General features: G+C 53.9%; 3 protein-coding genes across 9 annotated transcripts in view; 1 reads left to right on the top strand and 2 right to left on the bottom strand.

The window, feature by feature from the left end:
• Positions 1–86: 86 nt before the first annotated feature.
• Positions 87–3870, bottom strand: CCDC71 (coiled-coil domain containing 71). Its single transcript, XM_006053241.3, has 2 exons — positions 3767–3870; positions 87–1797 (listed from the first exon to the last, which is right to left on the bottom strand). Exon 2 carries the CDS (start codon positions 1743–1745, stop codon positions 360–362), a length of 1386 nt encoding a protein of 461 aa, XP_006053303.1. The 5' UTR covers positions 1746–1797; positions 3767–3870; the 3' UTR covers positions 87–359.
• A 74-nt stretch (positions 3871–3944) lies between these two features.
• Positions 3945–12095, top strand: KLHDC8B (kelch domain containing 8B). 2 transcript variants are annotated; one of them, XM_006053240.4, is made up of 7 exons: positions 3945–7384; positions 7796–7859; positions 8317–8826; positions 9885–10049; positions 10379–10603; positions 10705–10806; positions 11237–12095. In XM_006053240.4, exons 3-7 carry the CDS (start codon positions 8451–8453, stop codon positions 11431–11433), a joined length of 1065 nt encoding a protein of 354 aa, XP_006053302.1. In that variant the 5' UTR covers positions 3945–7384; positions 7796–7859; positions 8317–8450; the 3' UTR covers positions 11434–12095. The 2 variants fall into 2 exon arrangements, with proteins under 2 accessions (XP_006053302.1, XP_006053301.1); XM_006053239.4 differs by lacking the exon at positions 7796–7859 and having other exon boundaries at positions 3946–7384.
• Positions 12096–12800: 705 nt separating this feature from the next.
• The window catches only part of C21H3orf84 (chromosome 21 C3orf84 homolog), a 38311-nt gene continuing 29101 nt past the window's right edge, over positions 12801–22010 (bottom strand). Inside the window, exons 1-4 of one of the 6 annotated variants that reach the window (XM_025272041.3) lie at positions 20697–21189; positions 18730–18843; positions 13633–13689; positions 12801–13202 (exon numbers count right to left, since the gene is read on the bottom strand). In XM_025272041.3, coding sequence (XP_025127826.3) covers positions 12807–13202; positions 13633–13689; positions 18730–18843; positions 20697–20723 — 594 coding nt within the window. In that variant the 5' untranslated portion in view covers positions 20724–21189 and the 3' untranslated portion in view covers positions 12801–12806. Of the gene's footprint in view, positions 13224–13632; positions 13690–18729; positions 18844–20696; positions 21190–22010 lie in introns of those variants that run through there. The other 5 variants (XM_025272042.3, XM_006053245.4, XM_025272040.3 and 2 more) reach the window with 5 other exon arrangements.

Genomic DNA, 22010 nt, shown 5'->3' with positions numbered 1-22010 from the left:
TGTTCATGGGGCTACTTTTCCTATCCGCTCAAGCTGGCCTCCCAGCAGCCACATATGCGAAAAAGACCACAAAGGGCAGGCGGGGAGACTGGAAGGTGGAAAGGTATAAAACGTGATAGGTGGACAGCAGACATACAACTTGAAGAATAAATCACAGTGTGCTGCGCCATGAGACCGCCCCTCCCGTCTGCCCGCCCACCCCACCTCCTCCAGTCTCTGCAAGGAGGTCAGTGGCCCTCAGGGCCCTGGAGAGGCACCCGGAGTCCTCGGGCTTGTGGAATCCATGTGCATTGCACACTGTGTCACTGGCCACACACACAACAGGGCTTGGTTTCCCCAAACGTCGCTGTGTCAAGGAGTCAGGGTGCTGAGTGTGGTGGCAAAGGCTGCAGTCGTATTACAGGGGAAAGGTTCACACAGAGGATCTGCTGAGCCTGCTGCCGCACCTCGTCGTCTGAGGCCAGTCTGTCCACCTTGATGGCCCTGAACTTCAGCAGCCTTGCCGTTCCAGGTCCGAGCTGCACCTTAGGGGATCGGGGCCCAAGCCGTGTTCTCTTCCGGGGAGAAAGGTCCTTTGCTTCCTCTGTTCTTTTCCTCTTCTGCCCCACAGTCTCAGGGCAGCTTTTCCGGCTCCTCCTTGCAGTCCTGCCCTGAATAGACCCTTTTGGCCTGCCCCTGCCCCTGGGCTGGGTCCGAGCCACCTTTGCCTTGGCTCGCATGGCCTTGGCCTTGGCCCTGGCCTGCACTGCTTTGGCCTTGGCCCTGGCCTGCACTGCTCTGGCCTTGATCCGAGCTGCCTTAGCCTTGGCCCTGGCCCGCACAGCCTTGGCTTTGGCCCGGGCCTGGGTGGCTGTGGCCTGTGTTTGAGCCACCTTGGCCTGGGCACGGGCAGCTTTGGCCTGAGCTGCTTTGGTGCCCAGAGCACCGCCATCTTTCACTCGTGGGCCACCGAGAGACCCAGTGATTTTGCAGGTCTTGCTCTGGAGCCCAGAGCCTTGTCGGGGTCCAGACCTGGGGCCTCTTCGAGCCAGACACTTGGAGCCCTTGCTTGTGGCTTTTCTGGGAGCTTTGAGCTGGGCATTCCCCAGCCTCTTCCCTGGACCTTTCCTCACCTTCAGGGGGGAGTCCCCGAGTGACAGGTGCAGTGATTGCGCCTTGCGTTTGGCACCCAAGCAGGCCACAGGGGTTTTGATGGGAACTAGGGCCTCAAGGACAACGGAGAGTCGCATGGCAGGGTAAACACCTGGATAGAGGTGGGTGGGAAAGCCCACCGCCGCACCCTGGGCACGGCCGGCACTTGATTGCTTCAGGGAGCTCAGCAGCAGGTTGGTGGTAGCATGCTTGGCGAGGCCTGGGGTAGACGCTTTGGCCAGCCTGCCAGACAGTGGCATGGGGAGCAGCGTGGCCCGGCCCGCAGGCAGCCGCACGGCAGTTTGGGGAGCACTGGCTGGAGGTGATGCGGCAGCTGGGGTGGGGGCACGAGCCTGAAGTTTTGTCTGGCTTGGGGGGTTGGCTGTGCACGAACTATAGCCATAGACATCGCCGCTGCGCAGGATGGTAGGCTGGAAGCCATCATCCCGCAGGCCCTGCAGGAAGGCCACAAGCTGGGCCTCAGTGGCACTGAGATCCTGGCTCATGGGGTTGAAGACAAGCAGCGCTTCCTCCAAGGCCTTCTTCCCCGCCGTGGAGATCCGTGACCAGGAGTGCACAGCTTTCTCCTCCACATGCTGCACCACCACGCTCATGGCATTAGGCACTACAGGTCTGCCTGGAGATCCACAAACAAGCAGCTGGCACCTCCAAGGCAAGAGGAAGAGAGTCAAGAAGGGCACCACGAGAGGGGCCAGGACAGACAGGTCAATCAGGGCCAGCATTCATAATAATATCCATGGACACACAGGGGCCTGGTCAGAGTGAGACAAACACTCAATGGAGCAAAACCTCAAGCTTTTCCACCTACCAAGGTGAAGCGTGTGTTGGGAGGTAGGTGGTGAACTCATATGGGTCAAACAGTTTCTTCAGAATACATGCCCATAATCAGAGCCATCCAACCTACTGCTGGGCCCTTGGAAAGATCTGAGTTTGGCCAAAATCCTAGTACTAAACTCAACACTGGGAATACAGGCAAATACCTCTGTCTGCCAGGAGCCCTGTATAGAAGGCAAGATACAGATACCCTTAAGGTTCTTGGGACACACATCGGCATACAGCTCGGCTTGCCAACGGAAGGATTCCCAAGAGGAATACCCATGTGGCATGTGAGTGATGAACATGAAAGGACCACGTGGAGATGGTACAAAAAGGGGAACAGCCAATGCAATGGCTCCGAAATGAGAAAGAGTAGGGCAAACCTGCTATGACTTGAATCTGTGGTCAGGGCTGGGAGGGTCAGCTGGAAAAAGCAGTGAAAGCAGTGCAGTTCAAGCTTTGAACGCTGCCTGAATGTCAGCCTAAAGGCCCAGACTTACACCCCAAATTCATGACCATTTCTGGCTTTCAGAGTTCCCAGCCAAGGCACTCAGAGGTACAATTCCTAGCACTAGAGCCATGGAGAGCAACCCCAGAGAAACAGCCAGCCTCTCCTTCAACAGAAAGGAAAAAGATGATGAGTAGCAGGTACTAATAAATTATCTCTAGACAATCAAAGGACTTGAGTTTGAGCAAGCTTCTGAAGATGAAGGACAGGGAAGCCCGGCGTGCTGCAGTCCATGAGGTCTCAAAGAATTGGACACGACTGACTGAAAAACATCTAGACAATCAGGCAGCCTGGGGCCAGGCAGCCAGACCAAGAGCACAAAGTCTGACAGTGGGAGCCACAGACTCCAAGTAAGATGCTTAATAAAGTGGGCCCAAGAGATCTGATACTGCCCATTTGGAGCTTCTGGCAAGAACCAAGTTGTCCCAGGCTTCTCTGAAGAAGCTGCAGGCCGTCAATCAGGACTAATAATCTAGCCCAATCCGGCACTGAGGGGTCCCAGAGGCAGCTCCGCAGCTGCATAGGAGCATTAAAAGATCAGCTGGGATCAGGCAGGTCTCTGGAGCCAGGAGGTGCGTCTGTGCAGCTTCCTCCTCCACCCTAATGGAGCAGAAGTTTCAGAACTCCCTGGAGGAAGTGCCCTGGGGCCCTTTGTTTGGAAATATTCTTGGATCCTCAGGTGTCTCAGGCACTTCCCCTCTCCGGAGGCCATTCTCCAAGTACAGTCCTTGCACATGACTTTGGTTCTTTTATTACCCCACCCCCACCCCCGCCAAGGGGGGTAGTTCCCAGAACGGTGAACTGTACAATAAGGATGTTGGGGGTAAATTGGGGTTCTTCCGCCCAGGTTGGCCAGGGCCCTTGGGAGGGGTCTTCTGGGCTTTCCAAGAGGTTCCGGAAAACAGAGGCTGCAGCCCGACCCCTGACTTCTCAACTATCCCTGGGGCCGGCAGGAGAAACTGATGACAATTGCGGGACGAGAGCAGCCCCAACCAAGCGGAACCAGGGTAGGGAAGATCAGGGGCCTCAGGTTGGGAGTCCGCGTTCCTGGTGCCCAAGCCGAGAGTTGACGCGGGGGACCTTGGAGGCAGCGAAATGTACGGGTAGGCAGTGGGAGCCCGACCGGGTCGCACAGCCCGAGGGTGGGGTCTCTGGGCACGGGGTGGGGGGGTGTCTCATCCCGGCCGCCGGAGGGCGCTGGTCCCGAAAGAGCCGGCCACCCGGCCCACCGCCCTGCCGCCTCGTGGACGGCCCCTCCGCGGCGTGGCTAGGCCCACGGCCCCAACCTACCGGCGACGCCGCGGGGACCCAGGACGCGCCTCTGCACCGCCTTCGCTGATCCAACATGGCCGCCTGCTGCGCACCGGAAGTCACCGCGCTTCCGCTTCCGGGACCTGGCCCGCCCTAATGACCCTTGACCCCCCGAGACCCCGTTTCCCCCAAAGTCTAGGGGCCGGAGGAATAGGAACCAGAGACGACTTCCTGGAGGAGGTGGCAGCAGGGACCGCTCTAAACCTTTGGGAGCCTGTGCAGGAGTGTGAGGGGCAGAGGTGCTTTTAGAAGCCTATGGGCAGTCACAGAGGGTGTCTGGATGCTTCATCTGGGCACTGGTTAATAGCCCTCCTCATTCCCCATAAAACCCCAGGATCCTCTGGCTACTCTATGTTTCTCTGCCTATACAGAGGGGTCTGGGCACCCCTAAAGAGAACAACAGTCCATCCTAGGCCTAATCTTGTGCCCCTAAGCACCTCAGGGCCTCAGCCCTGGTGGTTGGGGTCCTTTGTGCCTTTAAGCATAGCCAATATATCCAGCAGGAAATGCAAACTCTCCTGCTCCTCTAGTCAATGCTTCTAGTCCCCTTGTGTTGGTAGAGAGAAGGAAATTGTGGGCTCTCAAAGGCCAGGGTCTCAGAGGGTGCAATCAGGAAGTCCCACCTTAGCACTCTCAGTCCCCAACTGTGGGTAAGCCCCATTTCTGCCCCATCTATGGTTGAGAATTAACTGTTCATTCTTAGGACTAATTCAGCCTCACCTTCTGCCCAAGTTCTCTTCCACAGCTTCTCCAAAGCCAGCAGTGTTGCCCTCTGTATGCAAGTGGGGCCGGGCCTGTGTAAACAGAATCCACTTCCATGAAGAAGCAGAGCCCAGCCTCCAGGGATGGCATGGGCCTAGATGTGTCCCGAAAAGAGGATACATCTTTAGTGATGTCCAGTCTAGAAGTCAGTGCAAAATGGAGGACAAAAAAGGGTAGGTCCATCCCCAGTCTGTATCCCTTCCAGACATTAGAACTAGGAGAATGGTATGGCTGAGGGAAAGTGGTCTGGGGTACCTAGTTCTCTGAGGGGAGGCTGATCCTTCTGTCTCTTGGCACCCAATATATCTGGGATGGAGCTCTCTGGGATCATTCATCAGGACCAAGTCTGACTTGACCTAGACTCTGGTGGATGCTGACTGGGATCAGATGAGATGAGGTTGAAGAGACCTCAGGGTCATCCCAGGATCCAGCCTTGCTTTCCACTTGGCATCTTTTAGCTATTTATTTGGCTGTGTCAGATCTTAGTTGTGTCTTAGTTGTGTCAGGTCTTAGCTTTGTGTCCGGCGCACAGGATCTTCGTTGTGTCATGCTCTTGTTGTGGCGCATGGACTCTCTGGTTATGGCACATGGGCTTAGTTGCTCTGAGGCATGTGGGATCTTAGTACCCTGAGCAGTGATTGAACCTGTATTCCTTGCTTTGCAAGGCAGATTCTTAACCACTGGACCACGAGGGAAGTCCCTCCATTTGGCATCTTTTCTAGCCCTGAGTGATGGCCCCTAGACCCATATCCACCAAAGCAGAGATCTGGTGAAGATCTAGATGTGAAGGAGGCCACTGGTCTTGAAGGGATCACCCCAGGAGGGAGTCTGTGTGCCAAGGAGGAAAGCTAAGGCTGGGTCTTGAGGAGCCGCTTCCTAGGGTGGGAGAGGAAGCAGGGCCTGTAAAAGACTCCAAGAGGCAGAACAAGAAACAGGAAAAAGCCAAGGTCACAAGGGGTGAAGCTTTGAAGATGCCAGCAAAATTTCAGTTACGAAAAAGATCACAGAGCCCCTCCCCCATTTTTTATGGTGTGCCATGGTGACTTTGGCAAGACCAAGTTTTGAGGACCAGTGGTAGTAGATATAAGGTTGACATTAAGGCAGTGGAACCTGTAAGAGAAGATGACTTCAAGAGTTTGATTGGAAGGAAGGGGACACTGGAGGGACTTCGGGTGCTGGGAGGGAGCTAAAGGTAGGACGCTTTCATGTGCTTAATTGCTGGAAAGGAGAGGGGGAAGAGGCCTGGAAAGGGAATAGTGAGAAATGTTAGAGGGTGTGCAGGAGAGTGTGAATACTCTGAGGAGGAAGGTACCAGTGGTTTGAGTGAGGAGCATGTTGAGAGAATGGAGTGGGAGGATGGAAGCCTTCTAGCCAGGATCTGTAATCAGCCTTGGCACCATTTCCCTGCCGGCCCTCTAACTTCATCTGCCAGGCCCTGAAAGGGACTGAAGACTCTCTGGTCATGGAGAAGGCAGGCTAAGGTATTCATGCCCCGGAGCTCCTCTCAGCCCATTTCTGATGGAGGTTTGAGAATCAGTACCTTAGCAACCCTTGCTCTGATTGGAACAATAATGTGAGGCCCATGTTCTGTGCTGGCTCCCAGAGTCCCCAGCAGGATTTGGTCGCTGTTGCCCAGAGTGGGAACTTGTTTGACACACCCTTAATTGGCTGGTTTCCCTGTCTTCTTGCCACTTCTCTGCTGGCGCTTCCTGTCCTCATTGCCCACATTAACTATGTGCATTTGTGTCTCAGTCTCCAGGTGTGCTTCTGGGGAAAATGAGGCAGACTGTCTATAAAATAGGGACAGGATGGTAGCAAGCACAAACATCCATGAGGACCTCTGCTCTTAGGTGACCACTGACCTGTACAAATGGGCCCCAGCTCACAGACTCAGCCAGTACTTTTAATGCTGAGAAGATAGGATGAGCCAGGGTCTGGGTCTAAGGTAGGTCGGCCTCTGTCACACCAACTTGCTTTGGCCTGACCCCCGAGTTGGCTAGAGGCAGGCACAGGACCGTGAGGATGGACAGTCACAAAGTGCCTTGGGTCCCAGAGTAGCCCAGGCCTTAGGCCCCACGGGATAAGCCCAGAGTGACCTGACTGGGAGGTCCGTGGCCTCTGACTCTTCATCCTTTGCTCAGGTACACTCCCCCACACAAACCGTCCCCACCCAGACCTGTGGAAGGGCCTGTCAAGTACTGAGGCTGGCACCTTCTGCTCCTCCACCCACGGCTAGCCTCGATGTGCATCACACAACCTCTTCTGTGCCCTGTCCGAGCTTGGGGAAGGGAGACCCAGCCATTGCCCCCGCCAAGTCCCAGGCCTTTCCCTAAGAGGCCTCAAGGGGGCGCCGCCGCAAAGCCTGTCGTGGGCTCTTGAGAGCGCAGTAGCGGTGGGCGGGCGCCCGCTCCCTAATTCCCCAGGTTCTCCTGGTCGGACCCTTCACGGGTGCTCCCAGGCTGGGTCCCGCTCAGAACCGCCCGCATTCTACACGTGTCGTGAGGCCCATCGCCGCTTCCTTTCTCCCCGCTGCCCGAGGTCGGAACCCAAATCCTGGGCAGGCCCAGTGTCCACGTGTCCGTCTGTCTGTTCACCCGTGTGTCGGTGACCATAGGTCGGTGCGCCCTGCTCCGGCCACGGCAGGTGCAGGGTTAAAGCAGGGGGAAGGGTTTCCCGAGTCGGGAGGGGGGACGAGGGGCGGACCCCGTCCAGCCCCGCCCCGCGCCGGAGCAGAGCCTGAACCCCGCCGGAGCCCGGCCTCAGCCCCAGCCAGAGCCGGCACCAGCGGAGCCAGAGCCGTGGACCCTGCTCCCGGCGGCGCCGGAGCCCGGGCCGGTGAGTCCCGCGGGAGCCGCGCTCAGGGGAAGTTTGGGGCGCGGGGTGTAGAGCCCCAAACACGCTCGTCAGGACCCGCCCCCCTTCCCCCCCCAAACCGCCCCCGTTACCCGAGCTGGAAGTTTGGGGCCAGGAGGCCCTGGCGCCAGGGGTCCTAGGAATATGGCCCGCCTTGGGAAAGGAGAAGACTGGGAACTTGGGGGTCTGCTGTAAAGTCCAGCTATCCATTCCTGCTGGCAACGCCCTGGACTCTGGGAACCTAGAGTCCAGTGCTCCTAGGTTCCCCAAATCACCCTCCTGCCATTTCCAGACATCAGGTCCCCGGGGACCGGGCATGGGCAGACCCCTGAGGATAGACCTTGAGGTGAAATGTGGGACTCTGGCCTCCAGCCCCTCCCCTCCCGGTTCCAGGACCCTGATCTTGGTCTTTTGTTGAGGAATGGATGGACTCTATGGGATGATTCTCAAACGGGATGTAAGGATACCGAGTCTTTTCTTTGGCAATAGGTGGGAGACCCCAATGGCTGTCCAGAGCACCCTGGAAGCCAGTAAGGGGGAGGGTCCAGTCTAACTCCACCGATGCAGAGCACCAGGGTGTGGACTGTTGAGGGGAAGGGAACGGGGCTAGTGTGTAAAGTCCTATTCTAGTTACTTTACCTCCCGCCTAGACTTAGATTCAACCAGGGAGCAGCTAGGTGAGGGCAAGGTATGGGAGGAGAGTTCCTCAAGCCCCAGAGGAAGCAGGGAAATTGCCTGGGTAATTGGGAGACTGCCCTCCTTCCCACTCCGGGAGGGAATCCACATCAGTGTGGTAGCCAGTGTGGGTGGGTCCTCCCTCTGCTTTTCCCAAGCAGTTTGGGGCCAGGGTGCTCATCAGTATCCTGGGGGGCTGGTCAGTGGCTCTGACTCTTCATTTTCCGTCTCTTCTGTAGGTGAAGACCAAGTCCCTGGACTGGCCCCACACTCCCTTATAGCCCCCTTAGAGTCAAGATGAGGCCCTATCATGCCTTTCACTGAGGCCTGCAGCCTGAGCAGATAGCATGGCCTGCCACTATAGGTGAACACCATGGCTACAGGAGGAGGCCGGGCCTTTGCTTGGCAGGTGTTCCCACCCATGCCCACCTGCCGGGTATATGGCACAGTGGCGTACCAGGATGGGCACCTGCTTGTGTTGGGGGGCTGTGGCCGGGCTGGACTGCCTTTGGACACTGCCGAGACATTGGATATGGCCTCGCACACGTGGGTGGCACTGGCGCCCCTGCCCACTGCCCGGGCTGGCGCGGCTGCTGTGGTATTGGGCAAGCAGGTGCTAGTGGTGGGCGGTGTGGATGAGGGCCAGAGTCCGGTAGCTGCTGTGGAGGCCTTCCTGGCTGACGAGGGCCGTTGGGAGCGTCGGGCCACTCTCCCTCAGGCCGCCATGGGGGTTGCAACTGTGGAGAGAGGTGAGTGGCCTCCCAGGGAAGGTCTGTCAGGTGCCCCAGTAGCCTCCATTCTTTCCTGACTTGGTCTGTTTACCTTCAGAGGCTGAGTGGGAGCTGTACATTTTGCCTAGGTGCCCTGGACATGGATTTGCCTCCTGTAGCCTTCCCTACCTAGCTTTGAGCTGGGCCAGCAGCAGGCCTGACTGAGTTTTCCAGCTGTGAGGTGGGACTCAGAGCCCTGGCTAGCCGCCAGCATGATGGGAGGGCCAGGCCGCCTCCCTGCCCCATTCCTCCTCTCTGAGACCAGAAGGGGTGGCCCAATAGCTCCCATAGTTATAAATAGTCTGGGAGGGGAGGAGGGGACCAGGGCCTTGGCTCAGAGCCCAGCGAGTGCTTACATTCCTCGCGCCACACAAACAAACCTGGGAGATGGAGATGGACAAAAGCCAAGCTGGCCTGGAGGCAGTTGCCATGGAAGCCCTTAGCTGACTGGCCATCTCCCCAAGGCGCTCAGACTTGCCCCCTGCTGACTCTGAGGCTGTCACGGGGCAAGAACCTTCTCTAGTGACAGGACAGGGTACAAAAGTGCTCGCAGGAGGCTCGTGGACAGCACCCTCATCCTGCAGGCCCAGGCTCCTTCTCCCAGTCCCCCAGCTGATCCCACACCCCCTCCCCAGTCTGAGCTCCCTGTTTAACAGATCTCCATTTGGCCCCCACCCCTGGCTTAAACCACTCCCCCCCTTCCCCCATGATAATTCCCACCTTGTGGCCTCCAGGTCTGACCACGGTCCTGCTTGGATGCCAGACTTGGTTGCCATAGCGTCTCCAGGGAGACGGAGACAGATTATAATTAGATCAACTGCCTCCTGCTCTTCACTTGAAGGGGGCCTGGCCAGAGTGGGGATCCTAGCTCTCCCAGCCCCCACACCACGAAGGCAGGAGGGTTTCTGCTGCTAGAGAGGGTTACTTACCATAAATAGGTGTGCCCCAAGCCACCCCCAGGCCTGACCAGGGCAATTGTCAGGGTGGAGGACTGTGGCCAGGCCCAGGGATAGTCTGTGTTACTCTTTTCTCTGCAGATGGTATGGTGTATGCATTGGGGGGAATGGGCCCTGACACGGCCCCCCAGGCCCAGGTTCGGGTGTATGAACCCCGCCGGGACTGCTGGCTGTCGCTGCCCTCGATGCCCACACCCTGCTATGGGGCCTCTACCTTCCTGCATGGAAACAAGATCTATGTCCTGGGTAAGGACCTGGGGATGTGCCAAAGTGGTTTGAAGTCCAGAAGCTTCAAATTTATCCCTATAGGTTAGTCTGGAATGGTGGGACAAGAGCAGCTTTGTTGGGTTGAGTCAGGGTTGCTCTGAGGCTCTTTCAGTGGCCCTGCTAAGGCTGGAAAACCAAAGCCCAGTGCCTAAGGATCTTTGGGGTTGATCCATTCTCTGGTATGCACACAGCTGGGTATGGGTGGCTGGGGCGGGCAGTGGTAAAGGCTCAGCAACCTGGTAAAAGAAGGGCCTGCCAGGCCCACCCCGACTAGGGCTGCCTCCCAGGTGCCCCAATTCCATTGGCAGGGGGCCGCCAAGGCAAGCTCCCAGTGACTGCTTTTGAGGCCTTTGATCTGGAGGCCCGTACCTGGACCCGACACCCAAGCCTGCCCAGCCGCCGGGCCTTTGCCGGCTGTGCCATGGCCGAAGGCAGCGTCTTTAGCCTGGGTGGCCTGCAGCAGCCCGGGCCCCACAATTTCTACTCCCGCCCACACTTTGTCAACACTGTGGAGATGTTCGACCTGGAGCATGGTGAGCAGTGGTTGGTGTGGGCTACCCTCCCACTCTCCATGGGATGGAGGGGTGCAGAGTGCGTGAGGGGGCTAGCCCTCACCTCCTCACCTCTCCTGCAGGCTCCTGGACCAAGCTGCCCCGCAGCCTGCGCATGAGGGACAAGAGAGCTGACTTTGTGGTTGGCTCGCTTGGGGACCACGTCGTGGCCATTGGGGGCCTTGGTAAGTCTCTGTGGGGCTTGGGATAGGAGGGGAGCCCGAGACAGGAAGCAGTAGCCCTCCACATGAGCACCACCTCCTGCCCTTCTCTACGTACTACAGGGGTCAGGACTTCATGAGTTTTCCTTTCCCAACCAGTCAGTGGGTAGTCTACCTGGCTCAGCCTTTGGGGTGTCTCTCAGCACCTAACTGTGGGTTCTGTAGTGGCAGGGGCCCAGAAGATAGAAACAGGACAAATGACCACTGAATGAATGGAGAAGTAGGAATGTGAATGAATAGATGAATGAGTAATGAAGTGGGGGCAATGGGTAGCAAGGCCTTGGGTATCCCATCCTGGGGCAGTGTATGCTGGGCCATGCTGTGGGCTTAGGGAGCAAACGAGCTACAGCTGTTGCAGCCTGTGCCCTTTACACGCTCTGTCTCCTTCTGGCAGGAAACCAGCCGTGTCCCCTGGGCTCTGTAGAGGGTTTCAGCCTGGCACGGCGCCGCTGGGAGGCCCTGCCAGCTATGCCCACAGCCCGCTGCTCCTGTTCTAGTCTGCAGGCTGGGCCTCGGCTGTTTGCCATTGGGGGTGTGGCCCAGGGTCCCAGTCAGGCTGTGGAGGCCCTGTGTCTGCGTGATGGGGTCTGAGTGCCTGATGGGACCTGTCCACAGGAGAAGTTCTGTGCCAGGAGCAGGTGTCTGTGGTTCCTTTCGCTGCTCAGAAAGCTCACTGTGGCTCTGTGGGGTGAGGGAGGCACAGGGCGGGGCACTTGAGATGCTGCCCCTGGGACGTGGGGGTGGCCTTCATCTTTAGCACAGGACACACAGACCCTTTGACCCACCTTTACTCCCATCCATTCGTGGACCATGATGCCCAGCTCCACCCTTGCTCTGGAAACTACTGGGCCTCTGACCAACTGGGAAGTGGGAGAGGGCAGAGTTGGCCTCCTGCCCCACGGCTCGGTGCCTGCCTGGAGTTGATCAGGCCCACCCCAATGGCTATTCCTGAAAACTCCTCGCTGTCAGCCTGCCTGGAAGACCCCAGTGGACCCAGAAGAGTTCAGAGAGGGCGGGAACACAGAGGGGTGTAGGCGTCGATGTGGGGACCTCCAGAGGGCCAGAAGAACATTGACTGTGGGCCCTTCACACTGCTGGCTGTGTGACTTCGGGCAAGTCACTTCACCTCTCTGTGCCTCAGCATCCTCATCTGTAAATAGGGACCTCGGGGACCTTCCTGCCCAGCCTACCTCACAGGGCTGTTGTGAGGACCCGGGGGTTCAGATGTGGAAGTAAAAGTGCTGCTAACTCTGGCTTGTGGCCTCTGCTGTGGACTCCTATGTTACCCCTGTGTCCCTGGCTCTCTTCTGGGGACCTCAGATTTCCTAGGGATGGGGGTCTAGAGGAGCCTTTAGGATCTGGCCTCAACCCTCAAAGGGTTCTGGTGTGTGTCTCAGCCCCACCAAAGCCTGCGCTCCTCTTCTGTGACTTGGATGACCACCCTCTCCCACTGCCCTGGGTGTTAGAGCTCACAGAACAAATACCATAGAATTAAGATGACCTCCAGATCCATGTCACACAGCATCACCTCCGTGGTGGTGGTGGGGGTGGGGGTCCAGTGGGGGTTGGGTCCTTCTGTACCAGCTCTGGGGAAGCTGTCTCTTAGGCATGGCAGTGTGGCCACTCACCAGATGCCCTGGAGGCAGTAGCCTCCCAGAAAAAGCAAAGCTGCCAGCCCCGGCCTCCTCCTCCACTCTTTGCTGCCCACCAGTAGGGGCTGCCAACTCTGCTTTCCCTGAAACCATCCTGATTGAGGAAGGTTCATGGTTGGGTTTGTGGCCAGAACGGATTTGGGGTCCTGGAACCCACCTGCTGTGTCCAAGGTAACCCTCATGGACCATTAGCCTGGGCCGTTAGCACAAGGTGCCACGGCACAAGCAACAGAGGAGGCAGCCAGAGGGCCCATCTTACTGTTCTCCAGCCTCTGAGACCTCTCGGGCTGCAAGCACAGACAGGCCTCTGGGTCAGCCATCCTTGTTTAATGTTCTGGACCAGTTTAGACACTCAGACACCCCAGCATGAAGATAATGCTGCAGCAGCTTGGGTCTGGGGATCCCCTGGAGGTCAGGCAGTGTGTTGGTGACTGGGGTCTGGGGGCCCACATTGTCGCTGCCACAGTGGCCACCCCGGGATGGCTGGCAGAAATTCTGCTGGTAGGTGGTGTTAACGTGGAGAGGCTGGATCTGCACAAAGTGGACAAGGCGCTGGGGGAGGTCCCCGAGTCCTGGCCCTGACCGGAATTCGGTCTGGTAGGAGGATTCGAGGGGCCGCGGCTGGCGCAACTCCAGTTCACAGGGTGCCCAGCGCAGGAAGGTATGCTGCTGCCACAAGCGCTCCAGGTCTTTCCGCCTTCCGATTCCCTGCAGCAGGCAATAGGGGCCCTTCTCAACGGTACGGGCCCTTGGCCCACAGTCTTGGCACCAGGTGATGCCTTGGGCCCCTCCTACACCCCAGCAGGCCTGGTGATGCCTGGCCTCCCTGGCCTGTACCCCAGACTCTCTGAACTGCATCCCAGCCATGCCTTCCATTCCAGAGTGAATGGAGCCCCAGAAAGTCAGTGGCCCCTAGGATGTTTGCACATTATCAGGCAAATTGGTGGAGGAAGCCAAAGCAGAGGGACCTCTGTTTGGGGAATGGCTGTTTGCCAGAGGAAAGAGGTTATCAGGCAGACAGACACTCCTCTGGATAAAGGAGCCTGCTCTGCCCACCAGGTCTTATCCCCTCCACCCTACCTCAATTTCAACCTAGGCTGGAGGGCTGCCCATTCTCCTTCCTCTCTCCAGCACTCACCTTGTCGAAGGAAGTGCGGTTGTCATGCTTGGAGAAGAAGTGTTGCTGTGGTGACTGCTTGAAAGACAGAAAGAAAGAGGGTGAATAGGGAAAAATGATGCTTAGCTGTCCCTAATATGCTACCTGAAGGTCCCATAATGGAGAGACGTTGCCAGGAGCCACCACCCCTAAACTGCCAACACCCTGAAAGGGCAGATACAAATTAAAGCAACAGCTTATTCCTGGAACATCTCATCCCAGCACTTGCCCCCAAAGCAGAAGCCTTTGGGGTCTCTGATTGAGAGAGCAGCTGAGGCATCTTACTGGACATTCTTCATCAGTGGGGCAGTGCTTTAAGTTTCACACCGGGCCTCTAACCCTAGATCGTTCACGACTAGGCTCCAGCTCTCTCCTCTTTTACTGTCTCATCAGTGACCCAGGCTCTTGGCCCTAAATATTATACTACCTGGAAACGGACATTTTTCTCGATAGCTTGAGCTCTCTCCTGAACTTCAGACTAATTAGCCAACTGCCTGCTCCATATTTCCATGTAAATGTCTAACAGACATCTCCAAACACGTGTCTTGGTTCTGGATCATTTCGCAAAACCACCCCACTGACAGGCTGCCCAAGCTCAGGTCATGACAGTTAGATCTTGCCAAACACCCCAGAGGCCGCTTGATTCTTTTCTTTCATACCCTGAATCCAGCGTGCCAGGAAATCCTATTGATACTTCCTTCAATATGTACCCAGATCAGACCACTTCTCATCATGGCCACTGCCTTCTCTGGTCTAAGCCACATTCTTCTGATGCCTGAATACTGCAAGAGCTTCCCACTTGGTGTCCCTTCTTCCAGCCTTGCCCCTCCAGCCTACTGTCCTCTTAGCAGGTAAAATAACTCTTAATATGTAAGTCAGATCACACTCCTGGTTTGCCAAAAATCAATAGTTCCTCATGTTTATAAAAGTCAAAGCCATCATAGTGGTCCATGAGACCCACATGATATTGATTTCTTCACTACCTCCAGCCACACTGCATCCTCACTGCTCTTCAAACACTCTAGCTACTTCCACCTCAGACCTTTGAACTACCTCTTACTTCTGCCTGGGACTCTTCTCCTGGCTGGCCATGACTCCCTCTCACCTGTTACTTGGGAGGCCTTCCTTGACCACTAGAGTTCCATCGCCCCAACCCTGCATTTTTCACCTTCTAACATATTGTATGACTATATATGTTGCTATTCATCTGATGCCCCTGACTAGAACACAAGTGCCTCATGGGTAAGGTCTGTCTTACTCACATCTGTAACTCCAGCACTGAGCTTGGCACTGTGCTCAATACATATTTGCTGTTAAATCAATGAACAAGGAAGGGACTTCCCTGGTGGTTCAGTGGCTAAGATTCTGAGCTCCCAAGGCAGGGGGCCTGGGTTCAATCCGTGGTCAGGGAATGAGATCTCACATGGGAACTAAGAGTTCCCATGCCACAATTAAAGATCCCACATGCTTCAGTGAGGGGCTTCCCTGGTAGCTCAGCTGGTAAAGAATCCACCTGCAACACAGGAGACCCTGGTTCAATTCCTGGGTCAGGAAGATCTGCTGGAGAAGGGATAGGTTACCCACTCTAGTATTCATGGGCTTCCCTGGTGGCTCAGCTGGTAAAGAATCCACCTGCAATGTGGGAGACTCGGGTTCACTCCCTCAGTTGGGAAGATCCCCTGGAGAAGGGAACAGCTACCCACTCCAGTATTCTGGCCGGGAGAATTCCATGGACTGTATGGTTGCAAAGAATCTGACATGACTGAGTGACTTTCACTTTCACATGCTTCAATGAAGATCAAAGGTTTTTTGTTTTTAATAAGATCTTTCATGCTGTAAGACACAGCACAGTCCAATAAATAAATGTTTTTTTTAAATAATATTATTTTAAAAAAGAACCTACTATATAGCACAGGGAACTCTAAGTAATACTCTGTAATGACCTATATGGGAATAGAATCTAAAGAAGAGTGGATATATATACATGTGTAACTGATTCACCATGATGTACAGCAGAAACACAACATTGTAAATCAACTATACTCCAATAAAAATTATTTTTAAAAAAGATTTTATAGATTTTTTTTTGATGCACCACATGGCTTATGGGGTCTTTGCTCTCCAACCAGAGATTGAATCCCGGGCCCTGAGCAGTGACAGGATGGAGTCCTAACCACTGGACCACGAGGGAATTCCAAGACTTTATAGATCTTAATACACACACAAATGGGAAATTTGAATGAGAGAGGTGGATTACATCCGTGTCAATGTCCTCGTGGTGATAGTCTATTATAGATTTGCAAAATGTTACCACTCAGGGAAACTGGGCAAGTCATAAAAGGGATCTCTCTTTACAACTTCTTCCAACTGCCTATGAATCTACAGTCATCTCAATAAAAATTTCAATTAAAAAATCCGGGGGTCTGGGGTATATTCCAACTGCCCCCTCCCCAGATTCTTCCTGCATCTCTATCCTTAGCCACGGAACTGTACACAGCCCTAGAATGTGGATGCCTCGGCTGTTGAAGGCAGCTCTGACTTTGGAAACTCACTAGTCTTACAGTGACAGGATAATCTATCAACTCCCACTGACTTGAGTTTTATTCTCACAACTGTGGGAGCCTGGTGAAAAGTGCAGTCATTTCCTCTCCGCCCAGGCAGTTCAGAGTATTCTTGTCCCCAAGGAGAATTTCATCTGCATCTTTGCTTCTAAACCACCAAGGGCTCCTTTTCCACTCGGGTAGTAAAGCCCATGGCCTCTGAGCAGATAGGGCTTGGGCTAGGATACAAGCTGAAGAGCCCTTAGGGGAGAAGTAGGTTTCCTGGATGGGTCAGTGTTTGCCTGTGGGAGGGCTAGGAGGCCCTGTGGAGGCTGAACAGCATGCAGTTAGGGGGCTACTGAGTTGGGGGGGGGGGCGCTCTGTGGCAGACTGAGGTATGGTGGGGATGGGGCAGAGACAGGGACACACAGCAATCACGGTATGACAGGACCTGCCTCCAACCATAAGGCCCTGGCATTCTGGTCTGACCTGGAGAACATATAAGCCCAGGATCACATCTCCCAAGAGTCAGGCAGGTGAAGGCTAGAAATAAATTAATCTGGTTTAGAAGAAAAAAAGAGTAAAAAGAAAAAAGAATTTTCTTGCATCTGAATGACAAAATTCATATCTGCCCCAAACTAAAGGTAAATGGATGCCACATATTGGAAAGGTTTTCAACAAGAATAGCTGCAGTCAGCTAGCTGACACCTGGTATATCTCAGCAAATAAGGGGGTATAAAATGTGCATCTTCCCAGAGCACTTCCACTAATTAAAACAGCTTTAGATCTAGAGTCAGGAGACCTGGCATTTGTACAACCTAAAGCCCAAGACACATAGATCATGCTATTTGGGGTTGATGATAATGCCAGCATATAACAAGTCTTGACTTTAATCAAAACAGGTCCCCAAATATGTCCCCTACTCTGTTCCTGGGGGGACAGGTTGAGAGGACATTCAGGTCTTTGGGATGAGAGCTACCGCTGAGGACTATAACAGACACCAAGCAGGACGTGCCCAGGTTGCCTCTGTCCCTGCGCTGCCCAGATCTCATCATTCTCTCAGGGGAGGTGGCCCCAGACTGGCAGTCTGGAGTCGCATTTGGGCCTGGCTCAGTACACAGTGAAAGACAGCCCTTCCAACTGAGCACGGTGAGGAAGCTCAGGCTCTGCGGCACGGCAGACTCCAAGACCCTGCTCCTGGCCTGGGAAAGCAATTTGTAGCGAATCCAGATGGCGGAGGGAGTAGGACCTGGCTGGAGGCCGGAAGCAAGAAGCTGCAGTGGGCGGGGCAGGTTCCAGGTACACCTCCAGGTCCCTCCTCCACCCTGCTCTTTCCCAGGAGTCTGATGTGAACTCAGTTCTCACCAGGCTGACTTCCCTTGGACCTGAAAGGAAGCCGGAGAGGAGATGGAGGAGAGGAAGGAGATCTTTCTTCTCCTGGCTCCCTTTCAGGACAGCCCTCCCTTGCCTGTGTCTTACCACTTCTCTCAGGATGGCCCTCTCCACACCACTCTCTCCTGGGTTCTAGAAGCCATGCCTTCCACTTGCCCCTTCAGGCCCAGCAGTACTGGCCACTTTGTTGTTACCACCCTGTGAGACTGCCTTCCCCTGAAGCCCCCAGACCTACCCCTGTATATGAATGCGCTCCTGAGTGCTCCCGTTTTGAGTTGGCTTTTTGCTGTTGGGCCACTGACTGACGCTCAACGCTCTCTCCTTGTCTCTAGGCCTGGAAGCATGGAGGGCATAGGAGTCCGGCACCCCTCTCCTGTTATCCGGAAGCCTCTTGCAGCCACTCTAGGTCACTTCTGCCATCACTCCTTCCAGTCCTCCTTGATCACACATGGAGGTGAACGTGTGCATGCGTGTGTGCTAACTAAATTGCTTCAGTTGTGTCTGACTCTGTGTGACCCTATGGACTGCAGCCTGCTAGGCCCCTCTGTCCATGGGAGTCTCCAGGCAAGAATACTGGAGTGGGTTGCCATGCCCTTTTCCAGGGAATCTTCTCGACCCAGGGATTAAACTTGGGTCTTCCACCTTGTAAGCAGATTCTTTACCTTTGGAGCCACTAAGGAAGCCCATAGGGGTGGATACCTGCCACTTTCCATGCTGTTCTCCTGATCAGAGGAGGCTTCCTTCTCATTCCTGAGCCCCTGGACTATGAGGCTGACTGTGAGCTAGGCCACTGACTTTTAGGGCATCAGGGAATTCATGCTGAAGGACAGTTGTCTGCAAAACTCAAGGCTTACTTCTTGGGTTCTGGAGGCTCTCACTCCATGATCACCCATCCCACCTTGGCCTTGATCCTTCCTCCATTTAGAAGGAGCAGTGAGCAGCACTGTCCAGCCCGGTACCAGCTCTTATGCACCCTATCTGTCGGGGGAAGATCTGACATTTCAGGGACAAGGGCCCAGGCCTCATGCAAGTCCTGGGGATAGGCTGGCCTTGGGTGTCAGTTCAGCTGTGGTTGGGCTGAGGATGTTGCTCTTGCGGCCTGAGAGCAGCAGAATGTGGCCCAGCTGCTTGCAGGGCTGCTTCCTACCTGACAGCGCTGCAGGAACACTGCTGGAGGCTGGGGCTTGGCTGCAAGGCGGTATTCTCGAGCACTGTCACTCCTGAATTGGCCTCTGTAGTGCCCATAGAAGCCACTGTTGTGCTGTAACAAGGCAGGCTTGAGGGTGAATCCTACCCAAAGCCCCCTCCCAAGTCTTAGACCTCCCAGGCTAGAAGACTTTCCTGGGCTTTCCTGACAGAATAAAAAGAATCAGAGGAGGAGGGACACCCTGGAGAGGAGCCAACAGAGGAATGTCTCCATCCATCATTAGAACAGTTGGCCTCAGCTGTGCTGGGCAACTTGGGAGGGTTATGTGTGTAAGCAAAGGATTCCTTCCTTTCTTCTTCTCACCTCCCTCTCTCCTCTCTCTGTCTCCCTTCCCTCCTTCCTCTCCTTCCTCTCTTCCTTCCTCTGTCTCTCTTTCTTCAGAGCATCCTAATATGGGCTGGCAACTTGCAGCAGTGAAAAGACAGAAAGACCCGGCTCCTGTGAACCTTTCTTTTGGGGAGGAAGTAAGACAAGTGACTAGAGTCAGGAAAGAAAGAACATGATGACTGCATCCAGAGTGACAGGCAGCAGGGGACTGCGTCTCATGACAATGGGGGTGGTACCTGAACGTGAGGAGGAATCAGTCACGTAAGGAACAAAGAGCATCCTATGTGTGAGAACTGCAAGTGCCAAGATTCAGAAGGCAGAGAGAGACTTGTGTTGGAAGAACCAAAAAAAAAAAAAAAGAGAGAGAGAGAGAGAAACAACAACAAAAAAAGGCCTTATTGACTAAAAAAGACTGTGAGCAAGACGAAGAAAAGTGAGGCGGTCAGGGAGGGACAGGGCCTGGATTGGATTAGGAACATGGATTCTAAGAGCAAGGGAAGACCTCAGTAATGGAGGGAACCAGATGGGTTCTGAGTTGGGGTGACTTAGGAAGCACTGAGCAGAGTTTTGAGAACAGGGACACTATCTAGTGGTGAGGTCCTTTCCTGAGGGATCTGAGAGGAAGTTCCCTTCCTTATTCTCCCTGCATTAATAAAGGTCACAGGTCCCTGAAGAGCAAAGATTAAATTGATCCATATTCTGCACCTGTTGATAAAGTCATGAACACCTGTTTGTCACACACTTTGCTATTCTGGGGCGAACAGTGCGCCATCTGAAACTAGAACGGATGAACTTTCCAAAAGAAGTACTTCACCAAAAGTGGATACTTTTGGAGAGAATTTCAGAGACAAGGACTGGCAGAAGACAGAAATGAGCACCCATCAGGGGTATAAGAAGCTGTATTGTACTGATGTCATGAGGCTTACAACATGGTTGACCATGTCTTGCCAGGGAAGTCCTGTGGCCCGACCTCATTGTTCTCAGCGCTCCCTGGAGAGGATAGTCGGTCTAGCCCACTCCACAATCACAGCCCTGAGCAGAAAGAACCTGTCCCAAGCTGGCCTCTGGCCATCAAAATAGGCTTCTTATCTTTTCATCCCACTGAGGGCTTAGGTCATCCAACTTGTCTGTCCATCCTTCTACTACTGTCAGACCTTCCTCTCTATTCAGTTTATTTCAACAGTATTTACTGGGCCTTGACTGTATTCCAGGCATGGGACATAGGGCTAGAAGGAAAAAGTCTTTACCCTCAAGATGTTCCCGGTCTAGAGAACAGTCAAACTACACAAGTTTTGGAAGATCAAACAAAAGACTGGGAATAAATGGGGTGGCAAGAGGACTAAGAGGATCACCTAATCCAGGCCTGAGACCAGGACACAAGGAAGGGGGCATGGTGTCAGGAAGAATAGGTCAGCTCTAGGGGGCCCACAGAATGGCAGAGCAGGAACGGGCAGTTGGGGGGTCCTCCTCTAGCCTGGAGGCTAGATAAAACCCTTCTCACTTTACTTCCTTGAGTCATTCAAATTTCAGGTACTACCCCAGGGCCAGGGGCTAGGATTAATTGTAAAGTGCATTCTTACCCAGGAGCCTACTAAAGCACTTTGCATCTTTCCAGGAAAGGAGCAGAAAAGATAAACTTTCCTCTTGTCTTTTTCAGGCTACTTCTGGAGAAGGAGCATCTCAGCAGGTCAATTTCTTGTTGCTTAGTGACAAAGGGAGGTTGTGACTACACAATGCTCCTGATTGTTGAGGCAGTGCCCAGCCTGCTACTCTCTTTGTGCTTTCTGCTTTGTTCTTCTCTTTGAGAGAAACCTGCCCCTCAGCACTAAAACCTGCCTCTCAGCTTGGGAGAGTTCTTATATTGAGAAACATATAAGGCTTCACAGTGGAGTCTGATGAACTCACAATGAAATAGCAAAGAACATTTTAGAGGCAAATCCTGTATTTTTAAAACTGTAACCATACTGCCAGGGATATAAATTTAGAATACATTTCATGGAGTCAGAAGAAATGCTAAAAGGACTGGTGGCTTTTAGGATAAAAATGCTGCTTCAGAATAAGGCTCCGTCAAGTTCTCAGGAGTTTGTGGTAACCGAGAACAGTAACTGTTGGCAGGTGAATGTTACAAGGTCCCAAGTGAAGGAGGAGAGAGCATAACAGTGGAGCAAAAAATATCTGCAGCATGAAAATATCTGACACCATGGTTCCATTCCAAGCTAGCCTTAGGCAGATTATTGTCTCTCTCATTTATAACATAGGCATGTGAACATTTCACTCCCTTTTCTGACATGAAGAAGCTAGTGATGAGCCTCTAAAAATGTGCCGGTGAAAAGTTCAACAACAGGAAACACTCAGTAGGGCTTGTGTCATTGGCACAAGCCCTACTAGCCAGAAAATCCACCCTATTAGTATAGTTACTCTGGAGATCCCCTCCCACATGTATTCACAACTACAGGAAGTTCATTGCTATATCTGTATAGGGGAAGAACTATAAAAAGCCTGAATGGTTATCTAGAGCACAATGAGAAAACTGGCCTATAATTACACAATAAAACATTGGAGTTGCCATAAATCAGCTACAGATACTTGAATCCATAGAGATAAATCTTAAAAATGGTAAGTCAAGTAGTTGTAGAGGGAATTCCCTGGCAGTACAGTGGTTAGGAGTTGGCGCATTCACTGCCAAGGGCCCAGGTTCAATCCCTCATAGGGAACTAAGATCCCATAAAAGGTGAGATATGGCCAAACAAACAAACAAAAAATTGTATCATTTGACACAATTTGATTTATGTATATACCTATGAAACATAACCATGATCAAGAAGCAAACATATCTTTCACCCTCAACTTTATTTTTGCCCATTGGTATTCCTTCTCTAGGGCATTCATTGGCC

Source organism: Bubalus bubalis, chromosome 21 (assembly GCF_019923935.1).
Source record: "Bubalus bubalis isolate 160015118507 breed Murrah chromosome 21, NDDB_SH_1, whole genome shotgun sequence".
Classification (NCBI taxonomy): domain Eukaryota; kingdom Metazoa; phylum Chordata; class Mammalia; order Artiodactyla; family Bovidae; genus Bubalus; species Bubalus bubalis.
Note: the sequence above shows the minus strand (reverse complement) of the source record. Positions and strands in the feature narration are given on the sequence as shown.